The sequence below is a fragment of the Lampetra fluviatilis genome, chromosome 44 (assembly GCF_964198595.1).
Source record: "Lampetra fluviatilis chromosome 44, kcLamFluv1.1, whole genome shotgun sequence".
NCBI lineage: Eukaryota > Metazoa > Chordata > Hyperoartia > Petromyzontiformes > Petromyzontidae > Lampetra > Lampetra fluviatilis.
In genome coordinates, this window is record NC_136318.1 from 7,636,414 (window position 1) to 7,654,364 (window position 17,951).

At 44.6% G+C, this 17,951-nt stretch overlaps 1 protein-coding gene across 2 annotated transcripts in view; it reads left to right on the plus strand.

The window, feature by feature from the left end:
* LOC144947352 (leucine-rich repeats and immunoglobulin-like domains protein 3) overlaps positions 1-17,951 on the plus strand; it is a 114,217-nt gene that overhangs the window by 60,367 nt on the left and 35,899 nt on the right. The window contains exons 5-11 of one of the 2 annotated variants that reach the window (XM_078876625.1): positions 76-219; positions 1,079-1,222; positions 3,454-3,597; positions 7,451-7,594; positions 10,346-10,426; positions 15,003-15,074; positions 16,920-16,991. In XM_078876625.1, coding sequence (XP_078732751.1) covers positions 76-219; positions 1,079-1,222; positions 3,454-3,597; positions 7,451-7,594; positions 10,346-10,426; positions 15,003-15,074; positions 16,920-16,991 — 801 coding nt within the window. The remainder of the gene's footprint in view (positions 1-75; positions 220-1,078; positions 1,223-3,453; positions 3,598-7,450; positions 7,595-10,345; positions 10,427-15,002; positions 15,075-16,919; positions 16,992-17,951) is intronic. The other variant, XM_078876626.1, reaches the window with a different exon arrangement.

A 17,951-nucleotide genomic window follows, 5' to 3' on the forward strand; every position in this document is an offset into this window, starting at 1 on the left:
GGTAGGACAACACAACTTTGTTAACTTGAGAGACGTTGGCTATGTAAGACTTAAAGTTGCTTTTTTTGTTTGCAGATATCTCAATAATAACAGGATTAAGGTCTTGAGGCCTGCAAGTTTTGACACATTGGGTGCCACGCTTAAGATCCTAAAACTAAGCAATAATCGGATCACCGTTCTGACCACTAAACTCTTCCAGCTGCCTTCGCTCCAGCACCTGTGAGTATTTGATTTCAAAAACAATTGCACAATCCTTTCCACTCTTTCAAGTCGAATGTTTTTGCAGAAGTTTCCCCGGGATTTTGTCGAATTCAAGATTTACGGGATTTTTTTTTTTGAGGCACACAAACACATACTCCGAACACTTTATTTGCTCAATTTTACTCTCGTAACGGATTTTTTTGCGTGGCTGAACAATCGCATCCAAACTCGTTTCCTGTTACGGGTAACTCCAAATGCACGCTCAAAGAGTGTCTTTAACTGTACCATTCCTTCGGAGCGCATGGGGCGGTCATGTGATCTTTTGATCGTGGACGTGATGACATATGACCCACGTTTGTTAAAACACGGGGGTGACGCCAAACTGCCTGTACAAACACAGCTGCGAAACATTGAGAAATAAACGGGGAAAATTGACCATTGTGCTGCTCGCTCTGAGAGCATTGCAGGACTCCCAACAAAATGACTGAGCACAGAGAGTCGAGGAAAGAGTCCCACTGCATTTGAGTCTTAGTGGTGCATCTGGTTACGGCCGCTGTACAGGCAGGCACTGTAACCTTCATGCTCATGGACATTCTGTATTCTGTATCAAAATTCTTCGACTCGTTTTTGGAAAGTTATTTTCTGTATGCATTCAAAGTTTAAAACAATATTCCACGGTGATGGACCCTCCTTCGAATCGCATCGCAGCGATGGGGCCTCCAGCCAATCAAGCCCGTATTGTAAAACACTGTCCAACACACGCAGGCGCGCGCGCACGGCACTATTTGAACGTGGCTGAGTGCTGATAAACGGCTGTGTTATTCTGCACGTGTATACGTGGCGTTCTTTTTTCCTCCTCCTTCTTTCTCTTTTACAGTGACCTGAGCCGAAACAGGCTGCAGAGGGTGGAGGGTTTGGCTTTCTCCGAGCTCGCGTCGCTCGAGTACCTACGGCTGCAGCGCAACAGCATTTCCTCCCTCATGGACGGCGCCTTCTGGGGTCTTCACAGGATACAAAAAATGTGTGCCTCTCATGCCAGCTCCCCACCACCACCCTCCCCCCTCCGTGTGTGACTCTTCACGAACCCCTACCCCCTCCCCCCCCCAATAAATCTTACAATCCTTTCCCATTGCCGGCCACAAGCACCGACAAGATTGAGATTTTCTTTTCTTTCCGGAATACCAGTCAGAATCGGAATCTTTATTTAGAGTGCAGGAGGGCGCCGAGGTGGTGAGATGTTAACGACCTCGCCTGGTCTATGGAAGTTTCTGGGTTCGATCCCGACCCTTACGCCTGTATATCTGGAGGATGCACGTTCTCCCTGTGGTCGTGTGGATTTTCTCCGGGTCCTCCGGTTTTCCCCTCCACATTTAGAAATCACGCGTTTAGAGTATTTGACTGCTATACATTTCCGCACGATGATAAGCCACTTTGTTGAGCTATTATTTGTGGTCAAGTCGCTTTTGAAAATAAAAAAGAGCGAAATAGCTCAGTGGGCCTTACCTTAAAAAAATGGTTAAAAATAGTCTTCATACTTTCAGAAATCGGAATACCTTTCTCGAGCCTGCAGGAGGAATCCAGTGAGCTACTTGAAGCTTTTTTTCTTTCACCGATGTCCAGTATGGGGCGGCTCAGTAACTTTTACAATGGCAAAGAAACGATAGGAGTGCAACATACAGACAATCGTAAGCAAATCACCAAATATATAAACAAATATAAAAATGTCTGATTTATCAAGCTTGGGCAAAGCAGCAAAGACAACAACAAAACAGTCCCAGACCTCGCCAAGATAACAAACAGTAGCCCCTCAATAAAATGGCACAATGACATTGAACTATCGCTACAAATCATATCTGCAACTGCTGTATAAAGCACTAAGAGTGATAGGGTCCTGCCAAGGGTGCATTGGTTAACACGCTGGGCTTGCGAATCCAGAGGTCGCCAGGTCGATTCCCGGCCACCGGCAGTTGAAACGCCGGGCACGTTCATTAAATCTACCCCCCCCGCCCGCTCTGTTCACCGAGCAGGTGAGGTGAAGTGTGGGTACTACCGCCTCCAACGCGGAAGAATATTCCAAAGTCCACTGCAGAGCTGCTGTCTGGAGCTCCCTACAGCGGAGGCATTTCCATCAGCAGTGTCTTGGCTGCAACGTCACCAATTTGCCATTTAGTGAAGAGGAACGATGTGTTCCGACATGAATCGGGGATTTTTGTGTGATGGATATTGGGAGTGCTGCTTGTGTGCCATGTCCACTGAAGGCTTCTGGACCAAAGGGAATTAGTCATCAAAGTGGTCTGTGCATATTCTTAATGGCAGAGGGTGGTCACTGACCACACGCATATTGTATACTTTTTTAAGCCAACCGTGCTAATCGGAGGTGCGGTTTGTTGAACCACCGACTGATTGAGTTATGCGCGGAATAGATGGAACTCATTTATATTAATATTTGGATTAACCATGTTTTTTTTTTTATATGCACATCCTGTCATCAAAACATATTGCCAACCATCTCCTTATATAAACTTTCCTTACCCTTGTTCTTTTCAATTGAGAATAATAATAATACTGTTACAGTATACTATAACATCATTGGATTTAAGCTGGTACCGTAGTTAGGGCGCTCATTGCAAGTACGTATCCCATGGTGGGCTCAGTCAGAGCTTGACTTAGCCCATCATTCCTCTGCGGTTGATACAACGAGTACCCGTTTTGTTGTGAAAGTCAGCAGCAGTTGTACGACGGAAAGAGTGGCCCCCCTTCACAAGAATGTGGATCTTCACAATTTTGCCAGTAAAAAATATGATTTTTTTTTTTTTACTGGCAAGTGAGGTTCCAATGGTGTAAATGCTTTCCCCGAGCTCTCATACTCTGATGGTGCATTGTCTTTGAGTTGTGTGCCTTTTGGCGTCATCTGGTCCAACCCATGTGAGACTAGGCTCTAAGGAAAGCTGTCTCGGCTGTGGACCAATCAACTTCAAGGACAGTGCACATTATCAGAGTTATGTTTTTGTTTGCATTATGACTGCTGGTATTGTGTTCTATGCAAACATGACTCCTTGTAAAAAAAGGTGTCAGTTTTGTTGCCAGATAGAAGGGTAAAAAACCAATTATCAATGTGGATCTTGTCTGCCGCTAATTTGATGGCCACCGACCAGATGCAAACATAAAAAAAAATTGTCCGTAACAAGCAAACGGGGCGGACGTGTGGTGGAAAGTTTTGACGGCTGTGCTCCCGTGCCCTGCCTCCTGCAGTCAGTTACAGCACAACAAACTCAGGGAGGTGAGCACGGGGTGGCTGTACGGACTGCAGTCCCTCCGCCACCTGCATGTGAGCCGCAACGCCATCATCGCCATGGACTCGGAGGCGTGGAAGTTCTGTGAAAACCTCTGGGAGCTGTGAGCAAAGCAACGGCACCCTCCACTGATGCGCACCCATGGGTACACGGGTTACCGGGCAGTTGAGGGGGAGCGGTGGTGCAACGGTTCAGGCGTTGCGCTACGAACCCGGCGACCCGAGTTTGATTCCCGCTCACGGCCAACACCGGTGACGATTGTCTGAACCAGTCCTGGGCGGTGTGTAAACATCACCACTAGGGAGACAAAGGCGGCCGGGCGTGGTGTTTGCCACCCACCCCCTCGTGTGCCGTGTCGGCCTTCATAGGTGCTCGCTAACAGCACTTGCCCCAACAGTCTGTAAAGGCTATACGGGGGAACTTTTTTTTTCCTTTGCTGATGTTGCACTTCTTCCGCACCGTACGTAGCCAACCGTGCTAGTCGGAGGTGCCGCCTGACTGCCTTAGCTGCTGCCTTCCCCCCCCGCCCCCCTTGTCTGTGGTTCCTCCTCACGCCACGGAATCATTCTCGTTTTAACAATGTGGGAGGCACTGCCGAGGCGCTACGGGTGAGCACACCGGGATTTCAATCCGCAAGGGTCCCCCGTGCAGCTCAGAAAAAAGAGCGCTTCGCAGGTCATAGGATTCGGCCAGCGTAAATGAACGTCCCGATTCTGATTCGGTTTAACCCGGCGAGGCCGTTGAAACTTTGGGCAAGTTTCAGAAATCCCCACCTCTGCCTACCCGGCCATTATGAATGGGTACACCACGGTTAGTGGATCGGCAGGCCGCGTTTGGTGGGGTCAAAGTGTACGTACTCCCGCTTCTGCCAAGATATCTGACCGGCGTGGAAGAGTAGGCCTATTACCCTCTTAGAGGTGTTCTCTAAAGCTCCTCCTAAGTGGAAGCCCCTCGCGGCCAGCAGTGGAGTGAGCAAGTGGGCCTTGCCTGGTGAAATAAAAATAGCTTTTAGTTTTTACGTGATTAATGGGCTGCACCTTTATATTTTACCAAAGGGTTATCTGAACCATTATCCACCATTACTAGATTCGGTATTACCTGAAGTTATTATGTTTCAACGTTGTGAGCCAAGAAAACCGAACAAAAAACAAAACTTCAAACATTTGCGGATTTACATCATTGCAGACTGCCGTTCGCATTCTCATACCGTCTTGTCCTTCGTGGGTAAATTCTTCTCAAGGGATCCCTGTTGCTGGGGAAATAACCGCAGTAGAGATCCGTACTCCTTCACTACGTCACGATGCGCGGTCCATTTGGGAAGGCCCCTATTGTCCAACATTAAATGATACACCCACATTCTCCCGCCATATCTTGCGGTGCTCACGATAACACCATAAACACTCATTTATTTGGAAATGCTTTTGGTGTTTAGTTTGCTCTCCGTCCCCACACCTCCGATTAGCACGGTTGGCTCCGTACGGTGCGAAAGAAATTCAACATGCATATACATTTTACACGTAGGCTTTCGCGACAAATATTATTCATAATATAGGTTTTTCGGTCAGATCGCGTTATTTATAAATGTGTCGTCACCCTGAGGCTGCTATATTTAAGAACGGAAGCAACAGGAGAGCTTCACCATTCTTGCCCGATGAAGCTGATTGTAATTATCAGCGAAACGTCGTACTCAAATTTAAAATGCTGTTGATCCTCTCTTCAGCACACCGGTGGGCTAAAGAAGTGAATTATTTTGTCCTTTGAAAACGTTACACATTTTTTACTGTTTGGCCGTGTCGGGTGGTGGAGGGTTACGACACATTTATAAATAACGCGATCTGACCCAAAAACATATATTATGAATTCATATACATATTATACTCAAACAGCAAATTATGTTATTGCTCTTTCTAAAGGGCCGATGGCTATTATGCTCATAAGCGCTGCGCGTGTACATTGACTGTTGTTAAATGGCTCGAGAAACGTTATACTTTATCCTTGTGGGACCTGCTCACGGACATGGTAATGAGATCAGTTCGCTGTGGAAGACTCGTTTTTTTGTTTGACTCGGTGTGTGTGAACACAGCTACAGCAAGGAGTGCAACAGAAAGTGCCATTCTGCCGATGCCCTGAACACGTAGCAAATTGTCCCCACGTGAGGCATTCTCCAAGCATGTTTGAGAATGATGCATTAATCGTACATAAATATTTTACGCGAATGTTGATCATTGCATTTTTAAATAGGTTCATTCTGTTATGTGTATTATAGAGCGACATTTCCGTGGAAACAAACCAGGTTCCTGCTGTAAATTTTCAACAAACCCATGCTGTGAGCAAACCTCACGATGAACTATGCTGAATAATAATTGTAGCTTGTGCAAGGATGGATACAAAGTGGAAAACTTGAAAAGCATTTTCGGCCCAAGTATTTTGTCCGTGTCTTTTAAATATTCATCACAACAGCCTCCAATGCCATTTTCATCTCTGAAAAAGCCTTGGACGCCCGCAAGCGTGGCAAAGAATCATTCGCATAGTGTCCATTCCACAGTTCAAGGCAGAAGCCTTGTTTACTGCTGCTGCATTGGGAGTTGGCATAGGATTTCAGACTGTTTCGCATTAGGCTCAGAGGCCAGTTTGCTGCCTCTGAGCTTTACCCGGCTGACCATGCGTGACGTTTCTAATTAGAAACAATGCGTATAAGTGTTCTAATTAAAACAAATATGAGACCATATACATTTATGAATAATTTCTTTCAGCACCTGATCTTGAGAGTTAGGGCGACTTAGCTTCGTGCTTGTGTCATCACTGAGCCAGCGCTGCTGGGATTCTGGGTGTAAATCCAGGGCTCCAACCGGGGAGTTATTCAGGTTTTCACGTGTGTAGCGATTTTGATGGTTTCAGCTCAGTGGATTCTGTACGAATAAAATGTGTCGCTGAACGTGCGACTATTAAGGAACTCCAAAAATGTATATTTAGTGAGCGGTGCAATTAATTTTCTCACCGACTGACACATGCTCATATTTAGCTATTCGTTCTTAGGAAACGTTGCAATTTTTTTTTATCCTGGACATCCGAAATGACTCCCACAAACAGCAACATTTAAAAAGGAATTTGTCTAATTTCCTGAGCAGAATCCTTCTGAAAATTAAAAATAAATTCATATTTTCTTATGCATCTATATTATTTTTACATTTCCCCCACACATGTTTAATCTCCATTGTGCTTTCGGCATGATGTCACGAGCTGTGTCGTGTCGTCATCAGCGCGGGTCTCTCGCAGAGTGGTGCATCCCTCAGGGAAGTGGATTACACAGAGCTACCTCTGGGGTCCCCTTCAAGTGACCACCTGGTCCAAATGGTAGAGGGCAGCACTTCTGAAAGAGAATATAACGACTCAAATGTGACTTTCCTGGCAACATTAAATTCTGTTAGTGGCAATCGCTGCGTATTTATGAAGTGTTCTGTGTGTAGACTGGTCTGGTGCTAGATTTTCTGCTCCATTTTTCTCTGCTTCTGCTGCTCCTTTAATCACCACATGTACAATCAGTCAATGAACTTGAATTATAACTTGTTCAAAGTCTTCTTTTGCAAAGGATACCTGAGGTACACATACATGAAACAGCGCAGTACAATTGTATTTAATTTCAGAAATAAATCAAAACACAATGGTGAACCAAAACAATGATGGACCAAAACATAAAAGCTATAATCAGATAAATACAAAAACGGTGCAACGAATTACAAAAACCTGTAAGTTCATCTGAATTACTTAAACATAAAATGAAAAAAGAATTTTCATTTTTGCCCCTTCAATCGCAGCCAACAGCTTCGTCATAATAAACATGTTAAGCTCAAAAAATGGACGAGTCTAAAATTTATTTTGAAAATCATCCTCTAACCCCGAGAGCTGTAAACGGTGCCATGGTGGTGACGACGCGGCTGCCTCCATTTTCATTCTAGGGACCTCTCTCACAACGGCCTGACGCGTCTCAACGAGGCCGCGTTTGTCGAGCTGGGCTCCCTGCAGAGCCTCTCGTTGGCTCACAACGCCATCAGCCACATCGTGGAGGGAGCCTTCCGCGGGCTGTCTTCCCTCCGTATCCTGTGAGCGCCCACCGGCACCCCAGCCGGCCACAAACAGGGTTACATTCAGCGTTGAGTTCAACACGGCAGGGCACAAGCACTAAAGGATTTCATTTTTTTGCACGGGCTATGGTGTACCTTGCTTGGATCGCTCTGAGGTTGGAATGCTTCACTGTTAATCTGAAGGTTCAGATACTGCTGTGTCGGTTTTCGTGGTTGTGCTGTATCATGCTCCACTGTGTTTGCCTGGCCGTCCCGCTGTGTTGTATCGCACGATCTTCGACGTCTTGCGCCACATTCCGACGATAGCTTACTCCGGCAAGCGAGAGGGCGACCCGCTCAATTCTGTCCCTGTGGAAGCTCTCAGCGCGTGTGGGGCGAATCGTCGGGCGAATCGTCCCGAACAAGACTCGGTAATGGGAAGCTAGAAGGTTTTGAATTTAACAGGCCTCTCACTGCACGGCATTGCCTTCGTTAGCTCGATATGTTCATTTGGTGTCTGCGCAGCGGTGACTTTTTAGTATCATAATAAAGCCTACGCATTAAACTGGTCCAAATACCAGCCGGGTGTGGGGCCGTGCCAGTGGCAGATTGCAGAGACGCGGGTTGAACCCATTGACCCTCCGCATTCAATGTAATGAGTACCACGTCATGATAAGGCACCAGTGGCACCAGTAGTCGTCCTTTGGAGAGGTCGACGACCTGACCAAGTCAATGCGAAGTTTCCACCGTCGGCTCAGGCATGCCAGTAGATGTGATCCCCGGTGATCCTCGCAGTAACAAAGACGACCGCAGCGTCGCGCTGCACTTACAGATGTGCTTCTGCGGCCGTCCGGAACCTTCTTCCTTCCGATATTAGGAAGCTACTGGAGCTGTGCACTTTTAAATCTAGATTAAAAACTCATTTCTTTTGAACTGCTTTTTGTGCATAATAGAGGTTTTTTGGGTTAGATCGCGTAAATATATAAATGTGTCTGTAGTTAAAACCCGCCACCACCTGAAACAGCCAACTAGTAAGGGTTGTCACTTAAACAGAACATTCCAATTCGTCACTAGTACAGCACACCGGTGTGTTGGAGAGCCAAGCCACAACATTTACAATCTGAGTACAACATTTCGCCAGTAATTACAACTAGCTTCATCAGGCGACAGCCAGATTTGTGGAGAAGTCCACCTGTTTCGTTCCTTTTATCGAGGCGTAGATGTGGTGACCACCCTTCTGCGCTCTTGCACAATGTGGGTGGAGGGGATTACTGAGGCAACGTACATTATGCATGTGCATTATGCGAGGCCTTTGAACTTGTCCTTCCTGTCTATTGTGTTTATTAAAATAGCGCTACCAACGGTAATCCCTATTGAAGTACGCTGCCCTTTATAGGCATGCAGTTAAATAATGTGTTATTTGATTGTTCCCTTCCACGCAGCACAAAGGCGGTAGCTATCCGAATGGTCAAAGTTATTTTTAATTTCTTTCAGTTTCGGTAGATTCTCTAATTAGTCTTGGCCAGTTGTAGCTAGTTTTGCACAAAACTTCAACATTATCAAAATCAATTGAGTGTCCTTGTTGGCACGCATGTTCTGCTACTGCTGACAGTTGTATTTGGGAGAACTAGCTACTACTGGCCAAGACTAATTAGAGAATCTATAGGCATGCAGTTAAATAATGTGTTATTTGATTGTTCCCTTCCACGCAGCACAAAGGCGGTAGCTATCCGAATGGTCAAAGTTATTTTTAATTTCTTTCAGTTTCGGTAGATTCTCTAATTAGTCTTGGCCAGTTGTAGCTAGTTTTGCACAAAACTTCAACATTATCAAAATCAATTGAGTGTCCTTGTTGGCACGCATGTTCTGCTACTGCTGACAGTTGTATTTGGGAGAACTAGCTACTACTGGCCAAGACTAATTAGAGAATCTATAGGCATGCAGTTAAATAATGTGTTATTTGATTGTTCCCTTCCACGCAGCACAAAGGCGGTAGCTATCCGAATGGTCAAAGTTATTTTTAATTTCTTTCAGTTTCGGTAGATTCTCTAATTAGTCTTGGCCAGTTGTAGCTAGTTTTGCACAAAACTTCAACATTATCAAAATCAATTGAGTGTCCTTGTTGGCACGCATGTTCTGCTACTGCTGACAGTTGTATTTGGGAGAACTAGCTACTACTGGCCAAGACTAATTAGAGAATCTATCGAAATAGATTCTATAACTATAAAAATTACTGTCATTTTACTGTAAAAAAATGCTCATATATTAACAACAGTTGTGGGAAAGTAAGTACAGTAATGAGCTTTCAAAATGCTTTGCCTTCGCGCACTCTGCCTCCAGTACATTAGCACAAGTTTCTGTTTCGGTAAATTTTCTATAAATATATTATACAGCAAAGCGCAAAATATGTTTGGGCCGACAGCTTTTTCCAAATCGTGATTTCCCCTTTGGCACTCGTGCTGCACGCAAGACGCGTTCCGTTTTTCTTCACGCCCACTGTGAAATCGCCTTCGAAAAGGCACCGACGACGCGCGGGGGAACGACGTGGGCACTTGTGACCGAACGCGACAGCAGAGTCAAGTGGGGGGGGGGGGGGGTGCAAATATTCCTTGAGCAAGACTGAATAATTCCCTGAGCGGGGGGCACTTGAAGGGATGTGACCTCGTCTGTGTGCGAAGTGTTAATGTGGTTAAGTGATTATCCAAGGGTTCGACGCACTCGGCTCAACACGATGCCGCTGCTCATCGGGATTGACTCTTGGCACCGTTCGCTCCGTTCAACTGCTCGCAGGGACTTGGGAGGCAACCAGATTTCCTGGACGGTGGAGGACATGCAAGGAGCATTCACGGGTCTCAGCGCCTTGAGCAAACTGTGAGTGTCGCGCAAATGTGAGCACGTGTGACCGACTGAGAGCAGCGGCAGTGGTTGCCAGGGATGGGCAAACCGTGGACTGGGTTTCATCCTCCTTTAGGACTCATCAGCATGGCGTAGTTACAAATGAGTACCGGTGACTATACTGTATTGATGAGTCCTACGAAACCGGCCTGCAGTTGTTTATCACGACAATATTGCTGCTGCAGTGTTGCTGTGGTGGCCCAAGAAAAGTGGACCACAATGCACTTCTTCAGGAAATGCCAATGTGATTTTCATAATGCATGAAGGCCGTCTGCTTTCTACATATGTATGCTTGCTGCCTAACACAAGGTGCAATGGGGTTGCAGTGTGAAGTTTCTTTGAACAACTAATAACAAAACCCAAAGTCAAGCCTGTTGCTATACCCGTTACTAAAGGAACCCGTGTATCATATGAATACAATTTGGATTTACAATGCATCTAAATGGAATTGCATACACAAGAATGTGGAGGGGTGAGGCTGGGTGGGGCGGCACGTGCTGATAGTAGAATGACGATTGACAATGAGTTCTAAGGTTGTGGTGGAGGGAGGGTGGGGATTGATGAAGTGACATTGTCAACCAAGGGATGGGTGAGAATAGAAAGGACTTTGAGCCGCGGGACCTCCGATTAGCACGGTCGGCTACATATGGTGTGAAACAAGTTCAACGTACGCACATAGATGCAGTGGGAGCGAGTCAGCAGTGTGGACTATTAGTTCAAAATCGTGCAGCAATTGAGAGGAGAAGGGGCAATCTCCCTTTGAGCATTGTCCGACTGGGTTGGTCAACAGAGTGCTTTGTTTGCTGATGTTGAGGCCACGTGGGGGTGGGTAGAGTGAGATGAAAGGGGCGGGTTAGAGGCGGGAGAGAGTCCACGGAAGATCGAGAAGATGACGATGATGATGATGACAGTGATCCTGTCCAATAGTTGAGATTTCTAGCCAGTGAAATTATCTGAGGTTCAGGATTAAGTTGACATGGGGCGAGTGTGGATAGCAGATGAGAAGTGTAATAAAGAGTTACAAACATGAAGATGATTCTAATGTTATAGCCTAGCAATTAAATTACTCTTCGGGAATATACTTGTAGGCACTAACATATGAATGCACAGGTAACCACGTGTATAGCTAAATGAAGGGAGCACAAGTGAAAGTGCAAAATCGATCCAGGTACACTGGAACTCTCATACACGTGCACATGCGAGGCACGTTCACCTTGAGTAAACTGTGAGTGTTGTGCAAATGTGCGCAACTCAGAGCAGCAGCAGTGGACGGAGTGATTGGCAAACTGTGGAGCGGGTTTCATCCTCCTTTAGGACTCGGTGGCACAGTCGTTACAAATGAGCAAAATTGCAATCTCGATCCAGATGCGCTAGAACTGTTATAACAACAACAACAACCGCCATTCGCCACTAAGTGAAGGAGACGTCACCACGCCGCCTGTGCCAGGCCAGGTGCACGTTGAGGCCACGTAAAGTGTCGAAGGCTCGCTGGCAGGAGGTCGCGGGGACAGACCCCGGTGCCATGGGTTGGCCGACTGAGATGACTGACTCTTATACACCACACAGACACACACAGACACATTTAACCTCCCCCCAGCCCCTCTCTACTCGATACCATAAACTCCCATCTCCATCTTACCACTAGTAAAATAGTGCGACGGGGAGAAGGCATTGTTAAATGAAGGTCAATTGGAGCCTTGGATGTTGAGGTTTCTCATCACTGTGCACTCAAATGCCAATAAACTAGGAGGATCCCAGAATGCAACTTAACATCACCCGTTCCACGAAAGGTTGCAGTCCTCTTTGGCCCGGCTTTTTGGGGGCAGAAGAAAGTATTTCGGGAAATAAAGCTTTCCTTTCAGTCGCAGCCTCTCATTAAATATGGATGAGGTTGGAAAAGGGTAACTGGAGACAACCCGTGCATGACAGCACTTCAAGAGGGTGTCGGAGGTGTGAATCGCCGTGCTGGCATAATTCCGCACACAAAGAAACGACTTTGTCAATAAATGCGAAGAATGCAGCCCGCATTGCCGGGTGTGCGTAACACGCGTATCGTTTTTTTAACGGGCACAATTATAGCGTTGTTATTATCATTGTTGTGGAGGGTTTTTTTTTATTTGTTTATGATGCATTTTATTTGATTCGCCATCTTTTTTTTTCATCTCTAAAATTGTTCGACGGTAATTTAGTCCGTCTCGGCCTCATTAATATGCATGTGGACATTTCGTAATGTGAATACAGATGCCCCCTGTCTAGACGTGATGATAATACTTGGCAATTTGGCATTTGGGCGTATTTTAAATGAGTAGTCCAAACAAATCATTGGAAATATGTATAAGTCAGTAAGGTTACCAGCTGGTTTTTACCACCAGGTTTGTAAATATCCCCAAGTAAAGCATGAATCTGCATATTCCCTTTGTTCTGATTCTCTTGAGTATGTTTGTTAATTGTTTTTTTCGATTTAAAGCTTTCGTGACTGCAGGGATTCATATTCTTGGTTCTTTCGGTAAAGTCACGTAGAAGGGAAACAATAAAATAAAATAAATATTATTTCCCTTCTACGTGACTTTACTGAAAGAACCAAGAATATTCCATTGGAACCTCATTTGCCAGTAAAAATATGACAATTGGTTTTTTACCCTTCTATCTGGCAACAAAACTGACACCTTTTTTGTTTACATAGACCACATTACCTGCAGTCATAATGCAAACAAAAAACACAACTCTGATAATGTGCACTGTCCTTGAAGTTGATTGGTCCACACCCGAGACATATTTTTACTGGCAAATGAGGTTCCAATGGTGTAAATGCTTACCCCGAGCTCTCATATTCTGATGGTGCATTGTCTTTGAGTTGTGCGCCTTTTGGCGTCATCTGGTCCAACCCATGTGAGACTAGGCTCTAAGGAAAACTGTCTCGGGTGTGGACCAATCAACTTCAAAGACAGTGCATACATTATCAGAGTTGTATTTTTTGTTTGCATTATGACTGCAGGTATTGTGGTCTATGTAAACATGACTGCTTGTAAAAAAAGTGTCAGTTTTGTTGCCAGATAGAAGGGTAAAAAAACAATTATCAACCAAGAATATTGTTTATTTGTTTAGTAGTTGAGTCACCCAGGCAATTGGACAGCACAGACTTAGCTATTTCTCGACCCATCACTCTACCAACAAATAATTACATTTATTTAAGAACGCACAATTAGTCAAGAACAAATGTACAATTAATAAGAAGAGTTGAAACTACTTTTTTTTTTACAACTTGAAATCCTATCAATGATTCTAATGCTGTCTGGGACACTGTCCCATTATTGAACCAGGCCCGCTGTTTGAATCACCGGTTTTGAACCACATTGTCTCCCAAGGGGAAACAAGTCCCTGAATGCTGTCTATCGCGGTGCGGTGCACAAAGTAAAATGTCCCTTCACGTGATAGAAACGTTGGTGAAATCAAGAACCTCGGTAAATAAACGGGAAAGAGTTTCTACGATGGCCTTGTAACATATTGCACGCAACTTAGCTCCCAGGCAGTCTACTATCTTCCATTAGCCGGCTGCAACAAGCCTTTGTTATTAATTGCAGTAGACATAAAACAACAACAACAACCGCCATTTGCCACTAAGTGGCCATGACGTCACCGCGGCACCTGTGCCAGGCTATGTGCACTTTCGGGCCACGTGAAGTATCGAACCGAACGCCCGCTGGCAGGAGGTCACGGGACAGATCCAGATGCCACGGGTTGACCGACTGAGGTGACTGGCCGATGCACCATCTGTGCCCCCCTACTATGCCAACGTGCTGTGTTTTACTGCGTGAATAGTCATAAACAAACACACACACGCAAGGATAAACGGTTGTAAATTACTTGTTTTTGCAGTTTGGTGTTCAAACCCATTTTTGTGAATACATTCTTCGCCAGAGCCATGTCACAGTCCCAAAGCCATGTGTTTTTGTAGTAACCACAAATCACGGAATGACGTGGATAATAATTCACAAATTATACGCTCTTGTTTGTTGCACCGCTGGACCGTGAGCAATGGCTAAGGCTTGCAGGAGACCTCCATCCAGCAGTGGATTGATGATGGATACTGCCGAGGAGCAATTTTACATAGTTGATGTCAAGGCTCATACGCTGAGATACGGATGTGTTATTTTTGACAGAGTTCCGACTGAAGAGAAAGCAAGCATAAATAATGGCAATTATTACGGGTTGCGATACATGTGCTTTCTTATATTCTTGGTTCTTTCGGTAAAGTCACGTAGAAGGAAAATAATAAAATAATAAAAATAAAACATAATAAAATTCTCACGACGTTTGAAACATTAGGATGCTGTCTTTCCGACAGCTCTGTTTCTTCACCTGAGGACGGCTGCTTGCGTTGTGGCCGAAACGTCGTGAGAATTTTATTTTATTATGTTTTATTTTTATTATTTTATTATTTCCCTTCTAAGTGACTTTACCGAAAGAACCAAGAATATGAATCCCTGCAGTCACGAAAGCTTTAAATCGAAAAATGTGCTTTGTTATTCTACTTTTTTTTTGTTCTCAACAGAAGCCTGCATGGAAACCAGATAAAGTCGATTGCTAAAAAGGCCTTCGTGGGACTGGAGAAACTGGGACAGCTGTGAGTACCGTGTGGGTGGTGTACAACCACCCCTCTTTGGAACTTTTTTTTTATCGAGGCCTCCCTTTTAAAATGAATCATTGCATCGGCATGTGTATCTAAGAACACCTGCTCCGCAGTCGGTATTCTTAGGCATTAGTAATAATTCTGAAAAGTAATTGAAAAAAATTGGTACACCATGTGTTGTGAGCATGTGGGGCGCGGGCGGTGGTGTAGGGGTTCACCCTACGCTGCGCTTCGATTCCCGCTCACGGCCGACACCAGTGAAAATTATCTGAACCGGTCCTGGGCCTCCCCTAGTGTGGTGTGTAGTTAGCATCGCCACTAGGGAGACAAAGGCGGCCGGGCGTGATGCTGGCCACCCACCCCCTCGTGTGCTGTGCCGGCTTTCATAGGTGCTCGCTAACAGCACTTGTCGCAACAGTCTCTTAAGGCTACACGGGGGATCTTTGTCTTTGTTATTGTGCACGTATTGGCAATGGTTGGGTAGTCATTAGTGAACTCCACACTAAGCTCTTGAAAACCTGGGTTTGATTCCCCAGCATGCAAGACTGCTGCTGGCAGTCGGTAATCTGGATTTGTCCTTGGTTTCTGTGCGGGACAATTGAGGCTGAAATTCGTTTTTTTCAGAATGGGTTGGCATTAACACCGGGGGAGACAAAGGCTGCCAACAACAGATATGGTCTGGGCCAAACCACACCAATGTGTGGTGTGGTTAGGCTAAATAGGAGTTCGCTAACAATTAATCCAAACACTCTGTCATGCTAGTCTGGAGATAATTGTCTTAAAAAAAAATATGTTTTGCTACATATCATCAATTTGTTACTGAATTATATGCTTGGTTTCTGGGTTACTTAAGGGACTGTATTTGTGTACATACGGAATGGACTGCCTCATACTCGCTGCATCTCTCCGTATGCGTATCAAGCAAAACAATAAAACGGATGAATGCAAATTGATTAGTATTCCGATATTAATATGTGAATTCTGGCATATATGTACAAAGTGGATACTACTATTACATTCCTAACCTATAATTCCTTCTTGAAGCATATTAAAATAATTAAAAGCAGCTGTTTCTACATTTCACGAAAAACGTAATTTTAATTGATACAGACGCTGCATGTTATGCTGGTTATTTTTATACCTTTTTTTGAATGAGCCAATTACATCTACAATGTTAGTATGTATTTTGTATTCCTCTGCTATGGGTACCGTGGTGGTGAGATGTTAATTCCCTCGCCTGGTACACAGGAGGTTGTGGGTTCGATCCCGACCTCTGACCTCTGTATATTTGGAGCTTGTGTGTCTCTTTCCCTGTGGTCGCGTGGATTTGTATCTGTGTCCTCCGGTTTTTCTCTCCACATTTAGAAACATTCATTAAGAGTATGTGGCAACTAAACATTTCCACGTGATAAGCCACTTCGTTGTGGCCAGATCACTTCTGACAAAGAGCTGCATAGCTCAGTGAGCTTTACTTGTTTTTCACTATAAATCCTCTTGTCCTCTGGCTTGAGATAGCTGCCACCTATGGGTCAGATGATTGCCTGCCACCATTAAGCAATTGGTAATTAAATATCATTTTTTTTTTCCTAAAAAGTGTAAAGTTATGGAAAAAAATTTTCACGAAAATAAATTGTCACGCACAACGAGTCTGTGTGCAAAATGTCAGCTCGATTGGATCACGGGAAGTGGGTTAAAAAACGACCGAAAGATTTGCACGGTCGTAAGCGCGCAAGCAAGTGAACTTAATATAAAGGATTTAATAAAAATTGTTTCGTTTTAATGGTTTCAGATTCTTATTTTTCTTCTTCCACATCTCGGAATATCTTTATTTTCCTTCAGAGACCTGATGGGCAATGCAATCGTGTCAATACAAGCCAACGCCTTCAACACCCTCAAGTTGCTTCATCAGATGTAAGTATACTCAGCAATACAGTTCGACGTCATATCTCGTTTAAGGTCAAAGCAAGCTCAAAGTGTTTTCTGCTTCAGAGGAGCGGCTGTGACAGTGCTCAACTCTGAGTCAGTGTCACACATTCCACATCTACCTAATGTGGGGCCCAGTCTCTATTCAAAGAACAGCCACTGTTGACTATCCAAAACATTCAGAATGATGGGGTAACACTACGTAACACAATTTTTGTTCCCGGGTAGTAAGTGTTATTTCGTAATTGCTTATGCCTAAAAAGTATAGAAAACGGCTATTATTCCCCACAAACTTTGCTTTTGTGACCAGGACAATGATATTTTTAAATTTACCTATTTTCAATGAGAAAACGGGCGAATTTATGTATTTTCGTTCACATAAAGTGAGAACAAAACAACATATGAATCAAACCTTTATTTATGCTAAAGTAATACAAAATTACTGCAAAAGATTTTTAAGTGAGTCGTTTTTCAAGATGTACGATTATACTGTAAATCACTTTCACGAATCAGCCCCAAATGTAGTCTCCATCATGTTCTCGTTATACTGTCCTTAGTAGCGGCATTCAAAGTCCAGTATATCTAGTTCCTCTGAGTACACTCCCATGTTCTCCTTGAATTGATCAAGATGAGCATCAAGGATATGGACTTTGAGGGACATCCTACAGCCCATTGTGCCGTAGTTCTTCACCAGTCTCAATCAGCTCCACATAGTTTTCGACCTTGTGATTGCCCAGGAAGCCACGAACCACTGCGACAAAGCTGTTCCAAGCCGCTTTCTCCTTACTAGTGAGCTTCTTGGGAAATTCATTGCACTCCAGGATCTTCTTTATCTGTGGTCCGACAAAGACACCGGCTTTGACCTTTGCCTCAGAGAGCTTAGGAAAGAAGTATTAAAGGTACTTGAAGGCTGCCGACTCCTTATCTACAGCTCTGACAAATGGTTTC